This window comes from Trachurus trachurus (assembly GCF_905171665.1).
Source record: "Trachurus trachurus genome assembly, chromosome: 1".
NCBI lineage: Eukaryota > Metazoa > Chordata > Actinopteri > Carangiformes > Carangidae > Trachurus > Trachurus trachurus.
The window spans coordinates 16,270,021-16,290,589 of NC_139891.1; the positions used below are offsets into that span (position 1 = coordinate 16,270,021).

Consider the following 20,569-nt stretch of genomic DNA (forward strand, 5'->3'; position numbering starts at 1 on the left):
GGATAAAAAAGCGGAAATGAAACGGACGAAACCAAAACAACACACTCTTATTGAGTACTGCTCAGATCCACCGACAAACACAAACTTTAAACACAAACATGAAAAAAAATCTACAACCAAAGTAATGCAAATCTTTCTGCCAATTAAGGGCCCAAACGGGTTTCTGTGGGGGATGAAATGGCAACCTCTAATTGGCTGGATAAAAGAATACTCACATCTGAGCCGACAACTTGAGATGGCTTGGAAAATATACACATCATACGCACAAACACACACATACAGGTGTACACATTGTAAGTGGGGATCACAGACAATTTATGCATGGTTGGGGGAGTCACACACAGTATCACCGGTAAGATGAGAAGCAGGGATAGAGTGTGTTGACACAGATACGGTGCATTGTCGGACGCAGGCACACACACACACGCTCATTGACCGGTCAGTCGCTTTTTAAAAGCGTGAATAAAGCTTTGGTCGCGGTGTCGTGTTAACATGAAAGCTTTCATGGCTGTTAAAAAGAGCAGGCTTTGATTAGAATTTGATGTGTGAGAGTGTTTCTTAATGCCGGCCTTTGCTGACGACGGCCGCTTTTAAATCCAGCAGAGCCGTTGCAGGGAGCCTTCCGTCAAAAATATGTTGAATCAACGATTTCACCTCAACATGCTCTCCATGGGTTTTTTTCTTCTTCCTCCTCTTTTCCTTTTTTTCCTCCCTTTTTTCTGAATTTTTTTGAAAGGCAGAAGTCAAGCGTGCTCACCATGCATGGCCACATTTTAAGTGGATCTCAACCACAAAGCAGCTGCAGTAGCAGTGTAGTTTTGAGGGTGATCAAACGTTGAATCTGGAATTATTATTGACTAAACTGCTAATTGAATATCAAAGAAGCCACTGGTATTTTCTTGTGCAATTTGAGTCCCTGCTGCAGGAAAATGGCTCTGCGTGACTTGTACAAAGCTGTGTTACTCTCACATGGCATGGTTATTTTGAATGGTTTAATAATTCATTTTCCATTCCCATATGGGGATTAATGTATGATCTAAGTCTGACATGCAGATTCTTATAGGAAACCACTTTACACACAGCATGATCCAACTAGACATTAGCTTGTGTACTTGCATCTTCAAAGTGCTTTTACAAAGTTGGATAAGGAGCTGTTCCGCACACACAGTGAAGTCATGCAAATACTATACACATAGAATCTTGTTGCCATCCAATTAAACCTATTAATCTTGGGGATATATATATACGTTTTCAGACAAAGTGGAGGATTAATGAGTCGTAAATTGTCCCTTTTCTATTTCTAAGCTTTCAGGAGTATTAGATTATCACATACATTAGTACATCAAATCAACAATTTGCTGATACATAGTTTTCATAGCAGAGCAGCACTGCACAAGTGCAGCTGAAAATAATTATTGATTGATGATTTGATCCTGGGGGACTCAATCAGCAACAATTCTAATAATCTGATAATTGATTGAGTCATTTTAAAGCAAAATGCCAAAAATGTGCAGGCTGTAATTTAAGAAATGTAAATATTCCTCAGATTTTCTTAAATTTCCATGACAACAAACCTTATTAGTTTTGGGGGTTTGGACCGTGGGATGGATTAAGCAAGCAAATCTGCAGTTTTTTAATGATGTTTTGACATCATCAATCAGTCAATCAAGAAAGTAATCAGCACATTATTCAATAATGAGAGGATGATGTCCCAAAGTCCTTAGTACAAAGAAATTCCTACACTAGTTGTCCCAACATTAACTCAACCATAAGACTATGTTTGTTTTACATTCCTTAAATCCTCATATCCCCAAATGGCCCATTATAATTAGCTGGAGTTGACGTATATATTTTAATTGTGTAGGGCAAGACGTATACATTTACACATTAGCAAGTAAAGCATACATACGTAATTAGCAAAGTATATACCTGGGGTGTCCAATAAACATTATGTTTTTCAGCAGCAGCTTAGCTATTTTGCTGCAGCAGCTGTGGAATAATTTGCATTTTTAAACATTTTTTTAATGCCAGGAGTCGCATAATAATCAGGCTGACTACTCAGCAAAGGCTCGGCTCTCTGAAACTCTGCTGGATATGGCTTTACTGAAGACTCTAATGTTGAACCATAATTTTCAAAGGGGGCTGCAAAAATGTAGCCAATGTATGCTTGAAGTGTGGTGTGAGGTTATCGATGGGAATGGCATGGATTCTCCCCTGCTTTCTCATTAACTCTCCTCCTTCCTTCTCCTTTCGCTCAATGGCCCGACTCTGCACTTGGTCTCTCGTGTATCGAACAGCTCGCACACACACACACACACACACACACACACGCGCACAGACACAAACTTACACACACTCACATGCAAGAAGTCTGTTTGCATACCAAAAGCATACTTCAGAGCTCAAAGAAAATGAAAGCCATATTAATTATACAGTCTGTGTTTGCACGCGCACACACACACACACGTACCCACACACACAGATACACACCCAGAAAAAGAGAGAGAGAGCGAGGGAGCAGTTGTTTTATGTTTTTCCTCTGCGTCAAAAGAGACAGAGTGTGAGAATGATTGAGTCTCTCTACGTCAGGGAGAGAGGGAATGAGAAATAGCGCAGAGGGGGAGAAAGAGTGCACTGTCTTCCCTCTTTAATGTGGGTGCGTGTCTGCGTATGTGTGTGTGCACGCATGCCGTCTACTTAGTATAACGCCCCCTCTGTGTCCCCGAGCCACTCTCTGTCACTCACACACTGAGACTATTGTCAAGACATTGGGCGAGGCGCCCCAAGACATTTCTGTGGCACTGTGTCTGTCACAGGGGTGATAGGGCTGAGATGGGGTTCACTCACACACACACACGCACACGCAAGCACACACAGATATGCTGTATTTCCATTTTAGGTCATATCTATATGTAGGTGGGTGAGTTTATGCTATCCTCTCTAAGAGTGTGTGTGTGTCTGGGGCTGTGGTGTACGTATTTGTTTGTATCTGACAGCACATTAGGCAAAGCTATCTTTAACCTTGTAAAATGAGTGACACCGACTCTAAACTGACAGGATGGATTTCAGTTTGCCATAGCGCTCCGCAGTGTCAGCCTCTGTCAGCTCAGCCCCGTCCGCCCATTTTTACAAAAGACAGGAGCGCCACAAAGGAGACGGAGAATATACAAGAGAAGAAGAGAAGGGGACGGAGACAACAAGAAAATGAGAGAGATATGGAACGGGCTGGTTCTGATATGACAAATGAAATAGTTTGGAAAGTGGAGAGGAGGGGGCAGCAATGGTGGAGAAGAGGAAATGGTGAAACATAGAAAGCGGACAAAGTGTAGAGGATGCTGAAGAGGAGAAAATGCTGGGGAGGAAATAAAGGTGGAGGTGTGGTGGTGGAGAAGGGGAGGGGCGGGGGGGGTAGAGGGAGTAGAGGGATAGAGACCTTGCTCTTGTATCCGGATGTCTCTGAGGTCCTTTATTGACTCTGTCTATTGTTCACAGCAGCACTCCTAATCACTCTCAACAGGGAGGTTGTGTGTGTGTGTGTGTGTGTGTGTGTGTGTGTGTGTGTGTGTGTGTGTGTGTGTGTGTGTGTGTGTGTGTGTGTGTGTGCATGTGCCTGTCTGCCAGACTACGTATCTTTAGCCTCATCCTCACTTTTACTCTTTCATACACTGGACCCCACAGTGAAGCCATTGTCTCCTCCTCTGGTCAGCCTTAATGGACAATAGCAGTGGGTGGGAAAAGCCTGTTCCTAACACGCATACTATTAGTATAATGGTCCACACACACACACACACACACCCAGAATGAGCAGTAAATGCCATCTAAATAGCAAGCATACATATGTATGGTCTCTCTTACTCACGAGCACGTACAGAAGGCCGGTTGTACACCACCATCCTGTTTGCATCTGTGTTAACAATGAGTGCTGTCATGGATATTATAAGAGATGACTGTTTTAGAGACTAGCAGTGGAAAGCGATGCACATCAGTACACACACGCACATGCACGCACAAACACACTAACAATGGGGCTAATCTGAATCATGGGCATTTGTCCGGTAAGCCTCGCTTTACATCTCACACTATGAGCTTTTGATTCCGTTTTGTTTCTCCCCCTATAGACAGCCACGGCTGCACAAAAGGATAAACATTTCAAAGGCCCGGCGCTGTGAATAGAGTGAGTGATTTTCAGTGTGTATCTGCAGGGTGGAGGACCCAGATGGAGACAGGGAGAAGGGAGAAAGTCAATGCCAGAGTGGACAGCTTGATAGTAAGAGAGCTGTGGTGGATGGTGATGCAGTAGACCTGCAGTGAAGCAGTCTCTCTTTCCGTCTCTCTCTCTCTCTCTACACAAATTGCACACTCACATACACTTCCACACACGCATGCAATGTCTCTCCAAACCGAAACACACACACACTCTTACATTTGCTAGTTACAGCTGTGCTAAAGAACACAACTGCAGAGTTTGTCTTAAACTGTTCCAAGTAAGAGAAAGGGATTCATGGCCGCAAGCTTCGGAAAATTACATACATGTATACATTGTACGGTGCAAAAACTGATTATCAGGACAGGCGTTCTGGCACTGGCAGTTCTAGTGGTGACCACAGGGGGGCCAGTAGCAGACTGCAGCAGAGTGAAAAGGAATAGAGCAAGAGAGTAAGAGAGAGAGAGAGACCGCATAGTGCCGATCAGATGACCTCGCTGCTGCAGTTAATGTTCTCTGGTGCTCAGACACAAGGCAAAGGCTCTCCCTCATATCGCAGGGCTGCTGTACTACAAGCTATTGTAGTGGTGAGGTGGTGTTGTTGGAGGTGTGTTAATGCGTCAGGGTGTATGAGTGTGTATGCAGAAGAGTAAAGATGAGGGGAGTGGGGGTGGATAAAAAGTGTGTGTGAGGGGAAAGAGGGAGCACAGCACAGAATGAATGGTAAAAGCACAGCTCAATTTCTTTCTTTCTTCCTGTCTTTCTTTCTTTCTTTCTTTCTTTCCTTCTTTCTTTCTTTCTTTGTCCTCTTCTCCCTCCACTCTTTGTCCCGCTGCTACGGCCTTCCCCTATCATTTCCCCCACCCCACTTCACTTTGCCCCCCCTTTCTACTGCCGCACTTGCCCCCCTTTCCCTCTACCTCATGCCCCCTTTCCCTCCCTCTGGTCTCTCCCTGTCTCTCCCTAGCTCCCTCTCTTCTTTCTCTCTGCAGTGCAGCACAGTGATTATCATTCCTCTCACAGAGTCAGGCCTGATAGTCAGATACTGCTGAGCACCCTTCTACATCACCTGCTTCTAGAGGGAGCAATGGAGAGAGAGACTGAGACAGAGGAAAGAGAGAAGGGAAAGGGGTGGGTGACTGGTGGACTGCAGAATAAGAAGGATGAAAGGAGAAAGAGGAGAGGAAAGCAGAGAGAGAGGGGAACTAAGAGTGAACGAAGGGTGAGAGGGAGCAGAGAAATATGGGAGGGAAAAAAATAGGGGAGAGCAGAAGCATGCAGAAGGGAGGATTGCTCTTACTGCAGAGGTGGTCCCACTGCAACACACACGCTGCTTTACTTGTAAATGCGTGTGTTCACATAATGCGTGTGTATGTGCACACCTGCAATTGTGAGCGTAAACCGAGCAGGTGTGCCTAATGTGTGGATTTACGGTATCTGCATGGAAGCTGTGTGAGTCAGTGTGAGTGTGTGTTGTGGCAACAAGGCGCCTTGGCTCATCAACATCTGCAAGTCAGACAGCTGAAGAATCGACACTCATGCTGCTTCGTCCCTAAGCTGAGTTTCAACCTGCTCCAAACCATTTTCTGCATTCTGCAAATACCACAAGAGCCCATCATCTCTCTGCTCAAAACAGCATCCTTTGTCTCTTCATTTCTACTTCAGACAGCCCGTGGTCGTGCCGAGCCTTTTCCTCTGTCCCTTTCTTGTTTTATTTTTTAACATTTTACCCTCCCACACAGTGAAACAAAAAATGGACAAAGAGGCTGTTAATCAGCCTCTTTGTCCATTTTTTTGTTTTGCTTATTCACCCATTTTTCAGCCATTTTAGTCATCATTACTTAGAGCTCATTCCCTCCTACTTTCTGTCTCTCTCACCACTTGTCTTTACCTGTCTGCTTGACCTAATGGCTGAACTGTATAAACAGGACGTCTCCTCCTCTCAGCGTAGCCTCAGGAAACTGCATTCCAACACTGCACACGTCACTCGATTACAGCACAAGGTCCTGGATAGAGCTTTAGATCAGTTCTATATTTAAATAACCAGTGTAAATATGTCATTGTCAAATGAATTGTTAACACATCTGTCCTGTTCACACAGCCCCTGCGAGATGCTTTCTGTCAGCATATTTCACTGTTTCTCCTCTTCGCTGCCTTTGATGCATAACTTAACAGTAGACAGAAAAAGGTTTCAAAAGATTTTCTAGCAAATGTTTCAGAGATTTCCTGGGCAAATGTAGCCTAGGAATGGGAAAATTTGACCAGTTGAGTCAATCACTTTGTCAAAGTTACTGTAGTTTTGTTTGCTGGTGTCATGGGCATGGTGATAAAACACAGAGGAAAAGCGACAGAAAAAAGTGTTGAAGTGTGGTGATAAAAAAAATAGAGATGAACTTCGCTGTTTGAGGAGATGACATAAAACACTCAATATCTTCATGTGACTTCTCTACCAAATTTCACACATTCACACATTGCCTGTTAGAAACAATTTCCCTAAGAAATATCATGCAAGGCATCTGGGATGGATCTGAGAATATAAATGGAAACTAAGTTGAAATGGCAAGGCAAAAACATACACTGAATCAGATGCCAGATGGCGCGAAACATGACATCAGAAGAGCCACGAAGATGTGAATGTGCTAGACAATGTATTAGACAATAGTGTGAATCGATCACTGTAGTTAGCATCTGCACACAAAGCATCTTTTACATGGCAGTTATGACGGCACTGTCAATACAAAAAACAGTCGATATACAAACTCATTACTTTTCAATAATGTTTGAATTGTAATAAACTCCCCGTTATCGAGATCATTCGCTCATTCCAGCACCAACTCCCCTCAAAAAAGTGTGAGCACATACGTCCATTAGCTGGCTGCATCAGTCCAACATGATTTCTAAACAGAGGCACAACAAGAGGAGCAGAGGCAAAGGTCATTTTGACTGATCGGCATTCCAGATATGACGAGTGGACTATACCCAAGTGGTATCAACAGAGGAGTATTAGTTTTCATTGTGTGATAGTGTAACAGTGTAATATCAGCTCATTTATTTTTAGGAAGTAAATGAGCTCCATCATCATATTATGAGGGACAGGATGAGGTGGCATAATTTGATCATATAAATAGTGACTTTAGAGTGTCATATTGATGTTGAGTATCTGATATCTGATGTCCGGTTGGTAGAGATGGTTTCCTGGGAGAAATACTCATCAAAATACTCGTGGAACATTTTCTCATTCAATTCATTTTTTGAGAACTAATTATTTAATGAAAACACATTATTATGCTTTAATAGCAGAGCTATTCTAACCACTCTGGCCACTAGAGCTGCTAAGCCACTTAAGGAATTCCATAAATCTGGCCTTTAATTGAGACTTTCGGGGTCCCATGAGGGTCACACAATCCTATTTCTGGAATGAGAGTAATCACATTTAAAAAAATATTGACTGGCATCGCATATCATGTGTCCACACGCTGAAATCAGCAGTCAAGGACAACTGGCAGGGAAATTAATACGCAAAGCTACACCCCTCACTCAACGTTAGGAAAATTTCAGACGTCTGGAGGGAGAGATTGCAAATAGGATGTCAGGTGTCTGTTTGATTGACGTATGGCTCACAAAACTCTCTGACTTCTTCCTGCTTCAACACAAAAAAACGTAACCATCAGAAAGAAAAGATGTTTTCTACCTCCCGCTCCATCTCTTTTCTTTCTTTTTTAGCACAGAAACTAATGCAAGCAAGTAACGACATGTAGGAACGACATGTGGTGGGATGTTCGGAATTAAAGATGAGAACATAATCTATTGCTTGTGATGCCAGCCAATGTGCTATCAGACTAGCTAAAGGCATCAGAAGAACTGATGAACATTTGTGAAATATTAGGAAAATATCATCCCTCTTTCCCCGTCATTAAAACATATAAATTCCCTCTGCCACAGCCTGTTACATTTTTAATAAACAACAGCAAGCAGGAAAGAAAAAACGTCTTTTCTGTAATCTTTAATGTAATTAAAACCTAAGAGCTGTTAAGGCCAAATGTAATTATTGAACAGGCGCTGTCAATTAATTTGGCAACTTTCAATCTGTCAGATATAAGCCAACAGCAAAAGCTATCACACACTGTCAGTGGATATTGATCTTCAGTCATTTTTGTATCAGTCTTAAATAAGCCATACCAGTCAAACTGCAATTATATTTTGGTGCAGAAAATGAGTTTATTTGGTGTGTCGCAGAATCATTACAGTAATGTGTTGCAGTGTATCTACAGTAGGAAATGTAGCAGCTCCATACGCTGTGGTCAGTCATGGATTATGCATGACATCCTGACTCTCTCTCAGCAACGTGACTTGGAGTTCAGTGAATGGATGAACAAATGTGTGGCCACAGTGGGAGACTGACCTCCAATCTGAGTGTTGCTATAAACACAATAGTTATGCATGAAAGAGGAAGTAAACAATATAATGTACATATAACAAACTGATAAATAATAAAAATCAGCTATTACATGGTGGCTTTCCCCCTGTACCTAGATGATGTCAAACATAAATGAGAATCAGCAGAGAGCCAAAGGGAAATGTGGCTCTAGTCCTACAACCATATTTGTAGTTTTGGTTTATGCATAAGCCGCATCCTGTCAATTCATTATGCAGACCAGAGTGTAGCAGGGCATAGACAAACACAAACTCACATACTAATGTGCTCTCACACACGCAACCAGTCAGATATGGAGATGTTGCACATACACACACAAACACACATGTGTTGAATATGCAGACACATGTAAGGAGAAGAGAGGGAGACTGTTAATTAACTAGAGCTCGTTAATTCTCTTTGAACCGACAGCAAGGAGGTTTACACACTAATTACCTTGATGACTAAGCCAACCTGTGCACAAGCACACACACATGCACATCACATCCTCACACTGCAAGCACGCACATGCACACACAATCTCACACACACATTCTCATGGGCTGACATAACACATCTTTCAAGCTTTGAAAGTCTCACACTCACACACCGCCATGAAACACAAACATAAAGGTGTGAAGTCTCACTCATAAGTGTAACCATATGCACATACACACACGTGTAAGCACTGCAACATGAGCTTGCCCTGAAATGAAAGCTATATTAGGAACTTTTTTTCAGAGCTGCAAGATTCAGATAGTTAAGTTTATTCTGAGTTCAGACCCATCATTCCTCTGTTTGATTCACACTGATCAGCCAGAAATAACTTCAAAATAACCTCCATACTGTATCAGGAAACTCATGCTTGTACAGCACAAGATGCATTACATGCATGTAGTAAATACACAAACACACTCGCACACGCAATCGAGCAGACTTGCCACGCCATGCAGGCGAGTGAAGCTTCCATGTCAGTATTGAACCGTAATGGCCCGTGTCAGATTAAGAGGAAGGTTTTTTATGTCCTTCGTCAAACTCAATTAATATCCCATCAGGCATGAACTCTAAGGACACACTGGCCCTCAGCCAATTCATCTGTTTGTGTGTGTATTGCGCTCTCACATGTACGAATGTGTGTCCAGATTCAGTAGATATTTGGCAAATTTAGTTATCACTATTCATTGCCAATAGTCAGCCAAATAATAGAAGGCATTCATATGTATACACTTTCACACCAAGAGCTTTGTTCAGGTTTGAAAACATCAATGGGTATGGAGAGTTATTTTTTAGAGAAAGGTAGGAAATAAACCCAGATATATATAACATACGAGCAGAGAAGAAAGTGATTAAGAAAAAAAACTAAAAAAAAATATAGACAGAAAATGTTGATTGACAGAGAATGGTTAGGGAGAAGCTGAAGTATAAATGGAGGAGTGTAAAGGCAAATTTGGAATGAAGTGAGACAACATAAGAAGCAAGAGGGACAAGGCTGGCTGTGTAACGTGTACAATAAGTAAAATTTATTGACTTAAAGATGCCAATATGGGATTTGGCAAAGGAATAGAACAGAGGTTTGTCAATGAGTGAAAGACTTTGAAATGGAGAAGACGGAGGGTGATAGAAAAATGAAGGAAAAGGGGTTAGGGATTGTAGAGAAGTTATGGGTCAATAAAGCCTGCTAAGGGGAAGAGGAGCGGGACTCATAACGAGGTCAAGGACACATCATCGATCGCCACATCATAAAGCTGACTGTCAGAGAAGAGAAGAGGGAATGGAGGGGAGGGGAGGGGCTGGTGGTAAGGAGAGCAAGAGGGAAGAACAGAGAAAGAAGAGAGAGAAACAGCTGTGAAAAGCGGAGTTGACGGCGGGATCGGCCGAAGGAAGCGAGAATCATAATAGAGGAGAGAAACAGAAAATAAAATAAGCGGGATGAAGGAATGAAAGGGGGCAGCTCTGGCCAGAAAGAGGGTTAGAGGGAAATTGAATTAGATGGAATCATGGCTGAACAGATGAATGTTGTAATAGAACACACACAGAGCAACCACCAACCGGCCTCCAATAGTAACTTACTCTTTGTCTGTCAGTCAAGTCCCGCCCTGTGGCACAGACTGGATTTCTACATTCATAAAGTAATCCTTGCTTCAGTTTTTGCCTCTCATATATAACCATTACATTTTAGTAATAGACCTAAGCATCCAATGGGTGGAAACAGATTACTGAATGGATTACTATTGGATTATGTACAAAAATGCATTGTCCCCAGAGGAGGACGAAGCCAGCTGACTTTGCTGATCCCCTGACTTTTGGGTGAAATGTGTTGACAAGACTTGGAGGAATTGCCATAAAACTTGGTTGACATGACTATGATCCCTTAGGATTATTTGCAATCACTTTGGTGATCCCCTGACTTTTCTTATAGTGCTTTGGTTAATGACAAAAAATACCTGCAAAGGAACTGATCTCCCCAACTTCATCAACTGGACTTTAGCACTTTAGTGCTAGTTAGCATGTGTCAGCATACTAACATAACATGATAAGCATTATGTCATTTTAGCCTCACCACATTAATATTGTCTTTGGGAGTATGTTAGCATATTGCACCTCAGTGCCTAAGACGCACAGTGGTATTAGCATGGCTGTAGACTGTGAAAGTCGTTCATTAACATTTACCACTGTTGTGAAGGTATTTCAGATATCCTCTTACAGTATTCTAATCTGGATGAAAAATATTAAGTTTTTGCACAATTGAGCAACGTCTTCAGGCTTTTACAATATTTGGTTCCAATTTTACAAGTTGAGCACCAAATCAAGCCTCTATCTGTGCTCAGATTAGGAAAAATGTGTGATTGTGGAAATGGGATAAAAATCTTTTCTGTTACAGAAAATACTTTTTTCAATCAAATTGTTAAACTTCCTAAGAACATCACTGTGCAACCTTTCTTGTTAAACGTATACCCAGATTGCGGGGTATTTACATTTAAGAAAATCTGATGTGAAGCTGTGTGACTTGAGAGTAATGGTGATAAATGAATGGCACAAACCAGAGCTAACAATAATCTCTTTTTTTTTAGTAATCTGATTTTCTTCCTGTTTTATGTTGTTTCAAAGGATTCAAGAGGAAATTTCCCTTGTCTTATGATCAGAAATAATTAGCATTTTTACATAATTTATATCATGAAATAAATAATTATCCTCGGATCAAAAAAAGCACTCTGCCATGATGATGCATTGCTATTATTATTCTATGATCCGAGAAAACAGTTTTGACAGCCTGTTAGGGAATAGCATCATTTTTTTATAGTGTCAACTTGATCTTAAAAAAACAAACGTCTTATGGTGAGATCTATACTTTATTTTTTCATTGAGGAAAAAAAAGCAAAAGATCATGCCCATGCCCTCTGAGCCTCTTATACTCTGTCACCCAGTTTTTCCTCTCTGTGCCATTGCCCCTAGACTGAACAAGTGGAAAAGAGGTTGGACCGCTTCATCTAGCTAATGCTCTAAAAATACATTGCTCTCTCTGTGGAGAGTTAAGATGAAGCCACTGAGATTCCAAGAACTGCTGCTTTACCATTAGAGTCTAATATCTCTTCTTCAGTCTTGCTTGGGCTCACCAACCCTGCTGGCTGAGTTACTTTCACTCATCCCTCTTTCATCTTATCCGTTGTTACTGTAAGGAATGGCAGAAGAAACAAATGCTCCGTTAATTTCTCCCTTTTGCTTAATTAATTTTGCTCTGTTCCCCTCTGCTCTTGTCTTGCATGTTCATTAGGTGAAATGTTCAAATGATCCTTTTTCTTTTAGGTGGTTTAAAAAAAAAAGAATTGGTACACTTTTGTCTTTTATCCCATGCTGTCCATCAGTTTCCCTCCAGATTTTCCTGAGGCGACGTTCCGATCTGAAGTCTTTCTGCCCTAATCTGCCTCTTCCCTCTGTTCACTCACTTCCTCTCTATATGCTGTGTATTTCGAAGCAGATCTAAATTGAAAGGGGTGTAATTTTGCGGGCAGATAAATGAGTATGAGGGGAGTTGGAGGGATGTTGTATAGAAATGGGCTTCCTGCTGCAGAGTGATCCCTCCAGGCCAGACGGGATCATTTAACTCTCTGTGATATTCTCTGAGCGTGGACTTATTACAGTCTTTTCCCCTCTCCAGAGTGGAAACTTGTCCGCTAACTAGACTGGGGTGATTTGTGTGTTGGAATGGTGGCAGGTGTATTGCTCAGCTTGAGTGAATGATATGGTTTGTTACTGAATCACTACCACTTTCACTGCAGGATTGGGAGATTTGTCACTTGGTGGTTGACAGTCTGTGGGTTTGTGTTCACAGTTATGGCTGCAGCCAACTTTTGAAACCCTTATGGTTGCATATCAAGCTTTCACAAATAGAAGGCATATTTCTTTTGATTCATACCCAAGTGAACTTCTATACTTGGCGAATGGTAGTTTTCCGTAAATCAATTCAAATAACAATAACAAAGAAAAACAGAACAAACATAAACATCAGATATATATTCATTCATTTTGCAGACTAAAAGGGATAGCAATAAAAAAAAAATTCACTGAAAAAAAATCAATCAAAAAAAATCAATAAAACTGATTTTGAAAGGATAAGGTTGTTGATATTCTGTATTTTTGTTTTCGTCAACAAATCCAACAAAAATACCAAAACAAAACAAAGCATTCATCCATCTCTCCAGTTTCCATCTTCCTGTCCCTGCTTGTGGCACTCAGCCCAAAGCCCATTTGATCCCCCTGAAGATGTAAATCATGATGTGTGACAATTCAGTTTTGTTTTGTGTGTTTTTTGTTTGTTTGTTTTTTAAAGTGATCATTACTTAAAACAGCAGGGTGCTGTAGTGTTTAGAAAACATAACTCAAACAAGAGTAAATACTGTTTCAGCTGGGGACTATTTTCAGCTGTGGATTCTTATACATTTTGTGAAATAAAGACGGTTCATCCTGCGCAGCAGGTTGTTGTAGCGATCGTGTTAAAATAAACTACAGTTCCCATGTAATTAGTTATGAAGGAACAAGTCATACAATGCATGGAGATATATGCCACAATCAAGGAAGTTACATGAGGTTTTGGATACATGCGTCTTTTTAATATGATAAATCCATTGCTTTTTATGGGATTTGTTGATATTGAGAAAAATATAGAACATAACCAGACTCATTATTTCAAATCCTTCACTTGTTTTAGAAGAGCACCAAGTATGTGTTTTTGAGAAGAGACTATATTACCCAGATGTTGCTACTACTGGGCGCCATTCCAGATGGAAAATAAGTGTCTTCAGGCAGGCCAGAGGTTTGTAAACATCAGCCATGTCCAGCAGCATTAATCTAAACTGGGATTAAAAGCCAACTGAAAACTTTGAAAGACAGCCGTGATTGGTTGATGACTATTACCCTGCATTGTAGCAGCTAATCCCATAATCAAGACGAACATGATCAGATAATCTCAATATGTCTTTGCAGACCCCTGCCCACCAGCCTAATCCCCAGATTTAGAGTCTCAGATTAGGAATCCTGGATGATTAATCCCATATTGTGTGTGTATGTTTCCTGCAGGGAACCCTTCGCCGGGTGACCTTCTCGGTAGTCAGCCAGCCCCAGGACGGCGGTTGCTATGACAGTGGCATGGAGGACTCAGAGACACCGAGCAGCAAGAGTTCATCAGGGCCACGGCTGGGAGCCCTGCCGCTGCCCGAGGAAGGCTATGAGCGAACCACACCGGAGGGAAGTGTGGGCGAGGAGGAACATGTGGAGAATGGTCAGAGCAACCACACACACACACACACACACACACACACACACACACAGTGCAGTAACCAGTTAATAACATTTATTGAACTCATTTTAGACTTGTGGTCAAGAGGCATCAACATTCATTTACTTAATGAACTTTAAAGATTTCATCTCTCAAGGCTATATATTCTATGAAAAGCTTAGACATGTTTTGACTATACACACTCTAAAACGCACACACAAACATTTTCATTGAAACCTTGACTTGTTGTCAAGATCTCAGGAGTCTTTTCTCACATGGTGAGAAATGTGTTTTATAGAACGAAGCAACTGTAGTTTATTTGCACCTGCTGCACATGTTATATGAAGTGCTTTTTTCTTTTTTCTTTTTTTTTTTCTTTTTTTTAAATCTAATGTGTGGTAGCATACTCTGCCAATTTCATGAGTGCTAGTAGGGGAATTCAAAGTACATACACAGGAAAGCTAAACTATTCAGATTGCAAGAAACATTGGGCAGACAGCCTGGTGGCAGAAGAGAGAAAAAGAGGGACATCTAGGGTGGATAGCCAAACAGCAGTACTAGACATCAGAAAACCTCAGGTGGGTGACCCAGGAGCCGGAGAGCTAAAGACCTCAGGTGGATAGCCCAGGGGCTGGAAAGTCAGAGAGCTGAGGCTTCTGGCAAGGCCGGTGCTGGAGTCCAGAGTAAGTGACCAGCAACAAGGGGCTGATAATCTGGGGGGTTGGCCCACCTGTGAATACAACCTCAGGAGTCGGTGGTGCACCATAAACGAGCTGGTCATTGACACTCAAAGCATCAGCAGAGACAGTGGCATTAAGACTGAAGTAATTAGTGCCAGCTGAGACAATGGCACCAGGAACAGGCCGGTCGTCACTAGCTAAAGCAAGGGCCTGAGGAACAGATTGATCATCAGCAGAAACCCCCCAACAAACTTTGTAATGGCCAAAACATTTGCTTGGGTGGCTGACTCAGGCTGGAGGCTTGCAGGCCTGATGCCAGCTGACAGGGTAGCAGGCTGGAGGTTAGCAGGCTAGCTGGTTGGGGAACTGGCAAGCATGGCAGGGGATAGCTGCAAGAGAAGCAGGCACCAAAGAATGACTGCACAGGTGGTAAAGATATTGGGTTTGCAAGAAACAGGACATGGATTGAAGGCTGAAGACAAGCTTCCAACAATACATGGCTTTCTTTCTTTTTCCAGTGACTCCAGGTGGTCTGGGTCTTTCTTGAAAATTATAGGCGTATATAAGCGTTCTCCCAGGTACATGGCAGGTCAAGTAGGAGCTAGTCTGCCAGTCCACATTAGGCCAGACTATACTGTCACAGCTGGTGGTAGCCCTGGCATGAAGGACCCACAAACAAGAAGCATTAATGACAGTCAGCAACCTTAGCAAATGATTTGAGTACTGACTGGTCTAAGTTTAGGGGAATAAGGGAGAGGTGTGTAGGTAAGCAGGGAAGTTCCAGTGATTAGAAATGGAAAACAGGCATGCAAGAGGATCGGAAAACAGGAAGGAAGTTCTGGTGGGCAGGCATGTAGAGTACAACAGAAGGCCAATAAACAGGGAAATCTTGACAGCCAGATGCTCATCAGTGGCCTTCAGTCATCAGTCGGCTGTCCAAATATTCCCTTTCACCAAGGAAATCCTTTTCTACTAGGCCTTTGTCAAGAGTGCCGATACATGAAAAAGTTTTTCTTATTTAAGGTCACCATGACCTTGGTAACTGACTGTATTTCTAGGACTTTTAATGTGCTTTCAGTTAAATGCCACTATCTCACTGACATGTAAAATCATGAGGATTTTGTGGAGTTTAATAAGTTTTCGTCACGGTCTGATGGAGAGGAATTTAGCAGAGAATTCATTGTATTGGTTGTAATTAGGCTGTATGATTATGTGCTTGTTTGGTTTCACATGAATGTACTGCTGCTATTGCTTTATGTAGCTGCCACAACTAGAATTGTCTTTCAGAATACAACAAAAAATATTTAATTTCTCGTGTTTAATTCGAGTTAAGCAGAATTTACACAATCAATCCTTAACTTAAAGCAGAAGTGAGTGGTCCGGTCGTTTTCGCTAATGCTGCGTTCCAGGCAGGCTTTTGAAATCGTAAATTACAGCTTCAAGTCACAACTTACGACTTTGTAGCGTTTCAGGCAACCCACTCGTGTTTTTCCGACCTGTTTTACCGGTGAAAGTCACTATAACGGCCACTCGTAACTTCCGACCGGTGAACTCGTACCAGATCGAACTGGTACCACTTCACGGTCGGAAAAATACGAGTTTCCTTGAACGCACCATAACAGTCCTCGTCCCTACGTCACCACATTCACGGCGTTCCTTGGCTGCACACACAGCCCTGCATGCCGTTCTCTCTCCTCATTGGATAAAAACTGTAGGATACGATAAATGTTTTCTCTTCGGCTCAGAGCAGAGCAGAGGGACTGAGAGACCCGTGTTTCAGTCCAAACACTCTATGTAAGTGATTGCTGTCGGAAGATATAACTATTTAAGACTTACGTATATTAACACAAATATATCACTCACTTCTGCTTTAATGTATTGTTCTAAGTTGCTCTTACAATGTAGATTTTACCTTTAATCATCTGGAACATTACACCCACGCATTTACTTCATCTGTCATTATTATAATTCTTGTCTCGATTTCACATGTAGGTATTGATTTATATCGGTTTTCATTGATGATAACCATAACCTTTGACACTTGACTCTGTAGGGCATTAGTATTCTTTGGCCTCACTAACCTTGTCAAACAACACTCATGGGATATAATAGGGCTCGGCTAATGTAATAATGTGTTTCCTTTCATGTGAAGAAATTAAAATATGTCACTCAAACTGCTTGTAATTACCTATCTGTTTGGCCTCATTAGTTGTTTGGTTTGACCCCACCTTTCACCTTCAGTGTAATGCTGAATAGTGTAAGGATATTTTTGAGAATTTTCTTTGGTAGTCACTAGTCAGCAATTTTCATTTTGCCTTAACAGCATTTTCTTTGCCTTTCTTCTTTCCTTGAATTCTATCACCTCCCCACCTTTGCCCCCAGGGTTTCTTTTTTTTCCTCCTTTTTTTTTTTTTAACTTTATTGCCTTTATGCACATTAACAGGCAATTAACATCACAAAGGAAAACAGATCAAACAATCTTGAGATTGGGTCTCATCTGTCACACAAATAGCACTGTAAAGGGTATTGCACATATTTTATCTGGTTCTATATTCCCAAAAAATACTAATAATAAAATAAATAAAAGGGATATTTTAGATAAGAGTCTTAAAGGGATAGTTCGGGTTTTTTGATATGAATCTATATGGCATCCCCATCATCAGTTACGTGCTGTGACGGTGACTTTCCCCGGACTGTGTCCCGTGAGCGGAGTTCCGGCCTGGTTTCGGTGCTGACGAATGTAGTCCGGCTATTGGCTGGGGTCACGAAAATAAAGCGTTTTTCTTCTCAAAACAATATGCGTTCAAAAGAGTGATACATTTGCATCACAAAACCGTTGTCCACGAAAAAGTCTGACCTCGCAATCGCTTGGCGCTATTTTCTCTCCCTCCGTATCACTGCGCGCTGCCGCCTGTAGACGGCTGTGCGCGTTTCTATCAGCTGTTTCACGGAGTTTACTGCTCGGATAGTTCACATAAACATATCTGATTATGACACAAGTGATGAAGCCATCCCTTGTTTTAGCACCGAGCCAAAGGGAGAGCTTTATGAACCTGATGTGATGCTGAACTTCGTCAGATGGAGTTAGGTAAAGAGGTGGGTGATCGTTGCAGCGCAGTTCATGGTGGAAGATCAGACCTACAAACATACACAGACAGACAGCGTGCATCACCTGCACCGGACGGTGCTGCTGAAAAAAAAGAAAGAAAAAAAAAGAACGGCACTACTCTCCAGCCAGCTGACGTGCAGCTCACCTGCGGCTCACCTGCGGCTCACCTGCAGCTGTCAGAGGAGCCTCAGATCTTCCATAACGGACTGCGCTGCATTACTGATCATCACCCTGTCCGTCACAGCTACAGCTGTGGTCTAACTTCAGCTTGTCACTTCCCTGTCCCTCCTCTCTCTGTCTGCTCGTTTTAACTCCATCTGACGAAGTTCAGCATCACATCAGGTTCATAAAGCTCTCCCTTTGGCTCTGTGCTAAAACAAGGGATGGCTTCATCACTTGTGTCATAATCAGATATGTTTATGTGAACTATCCGAGCAGTAAACTCCGTGAAACAGCTGATAGAAACGCGCACAGCCGTCTACAGGCGGCAGCGCGCAGTGATACGGCGGGAGAGAAAATAGCGCCAAGCGATTGCGAGGTCAGACTTTTTCGTGGACAACGGTTTTGTGGTGCAAATGTATCACTCTTTTGAATGCATATTGTTTTGAGAAGAAAAACGCTTTATTTTCGTGACCCCAGCCAACTAGCCGGACTACATTCGTCAGCACCGAAACCAGGCCGGAACTCCGCTCACGGGACACAGTCCGGGGAAAGTCACCGTCACAGCACGTAGGCCTAACTGATGATGGGGATGCCATATAGATTCATATAAAAAAAAACCCGAACTATCCCTTTAAGCGATATAATCGGTAACTGGGGTCCACCTTCTCATAAAAACAGGTACTTTTAGCTGTAATTGGGCAGTCATATATTCCATCATGTAGACATGTTTTACTTTCTGTAACCACTGAGTGATCATGGGGGGGTCCGTTTTCATCCAGTTTATAGTAATCATTTTTCTTGCAATCATCAACAAAATGTGTAATATATAACATTGTTCTGTGGTAAACAGGTCAGGAAACACATCTAATAAAAATAACAAAGAGTCCATTGGAAGTTCCACTGCCAAAAATGTTTCCAGTTCTTCTTTGACATTTTTCCAAAATGTTTGTACTTTTGGACAGTCCCAAAAAATATGAGTATGGTCGCCGACCATGCCACAGTTCCTCCAGCATTTGTTGTTGGGATTGTTCTTGGAGACAAAGGTTGTTAGTGGTGTCCTGAAGTTTCCTCCTTTTTTTAATACACATTAGTCGTTGTCCTGTGTTCCTCTCCCAATGCTCACAATGTCTGTTTTTTCAATTAATTGTCTCTTCTTGAATAGGCCTACTACATGCCATAAGAACTCCAGTATTACCTCTTGCGATACCCTTTTCTTTCTCCCTGTATTCCTGTCTGGTTCTCCATTCAAAACGACTAAATGAAGTCTTTTTCACACTTATCTTTTTCCTGTGTCCAGATGCCAGACAGCTTCCAGACGTAGCTCTGACAGGAAAGTGTACAAGGGAGTGTGATGAATTTGGCCACTCTGACACTTGCTGGATGCCCGTCCGCCCTTCACCTCGCCAGCGCCAGCGCCACGGCAGCGACCCCCCACGGCTCTCCACCTTTGCCCCGGGAGATAATAACAACAATCTCCGTGGTAACGACCATGAGAGTGACAGCGAGAGTGCCGGCAGCGCAGGGAGCTCAGAACCTGGGGTGGTCGTCAGTGGAGATGGTCATAGGTTACCCTTGGCCAACGGGGATCCTCTTGGCACCCTGGGTCGTGGAGACCGCAACAGGAACATGGGCGATCACAACCGTAATCTTCTGAACCGCAAGATGACGTCGGCATCCTATGACACGTTCAGTAGCGCAGGCTTTGGGAGGCGCCAGCAAGAGGAGGAAGGCGGAGAAGGCCAGAACCCAGCTGAGGTCATACCACTGACGCGGACAGGAGGGGACTACAAGACCACGTCCTGTCTCACACTGTCACGTCGTGAGGTCTACCTGTGACAGCCTTGCAATGGAGAAACCACTTCACTCCCTTATCTGTATAAGAGGGAGTGTTAAGACTTTACCTGCCACTCATCAGTTTGGAGGGCCTTGTGAAAATGAAATGTCAGGGAAGATGTTTCCAAAAGCTGTGTATCAAATTGGAACTTTTGGATTCTAACTAATATTTATAGGCACTTAAACTTCAGCATTGATGGATCAACTCTTTGCAGAGCTCTGACCACAAGAACCTTCAAAAAAAATTTTTTTTTTTTTTTTTTTTTAACTACGAGAGAGAGTTGCCTGCAGGCAAAAATCCTATTATGTCCTTGTGGAGGAGGACAACTTCATCTCCTCTTCTTTTACCCTGAATTCAATGCATGCCTGACCCTCCGCCACAGAGGGATCCGTG

At 42.4% G+C, this 20,569-nt stretch overlaps 1 protein-coding gene across 1 annotated transcript in view; it reads left to right on the forward strand.

The window, feature by feature from the left end:
• Positions 1–20,178, forward strand: part of pcdh7a (protocadherin 7a) — a gene marked incomplete at both ends in the record, with an annotated part of 41,790 nt that extends 21,612 nt beyond the window's left edge. The window contains 2 exons of the mRNA XM_083973201.1: positions 14,193–14,394; positions 19,640–20,178. Coding sequence (XP_083829327.1) covers positions 14,193–14,394; positions 19,640–20,178 — 741 coding nt within the window. The remainder of the gene's footprint in view (positions 1–14,192; positions 14,395–19,639) is intronic.
• Between the last annotated feature and the right edge of the window lie 391 nt (positions 20,179–20,569).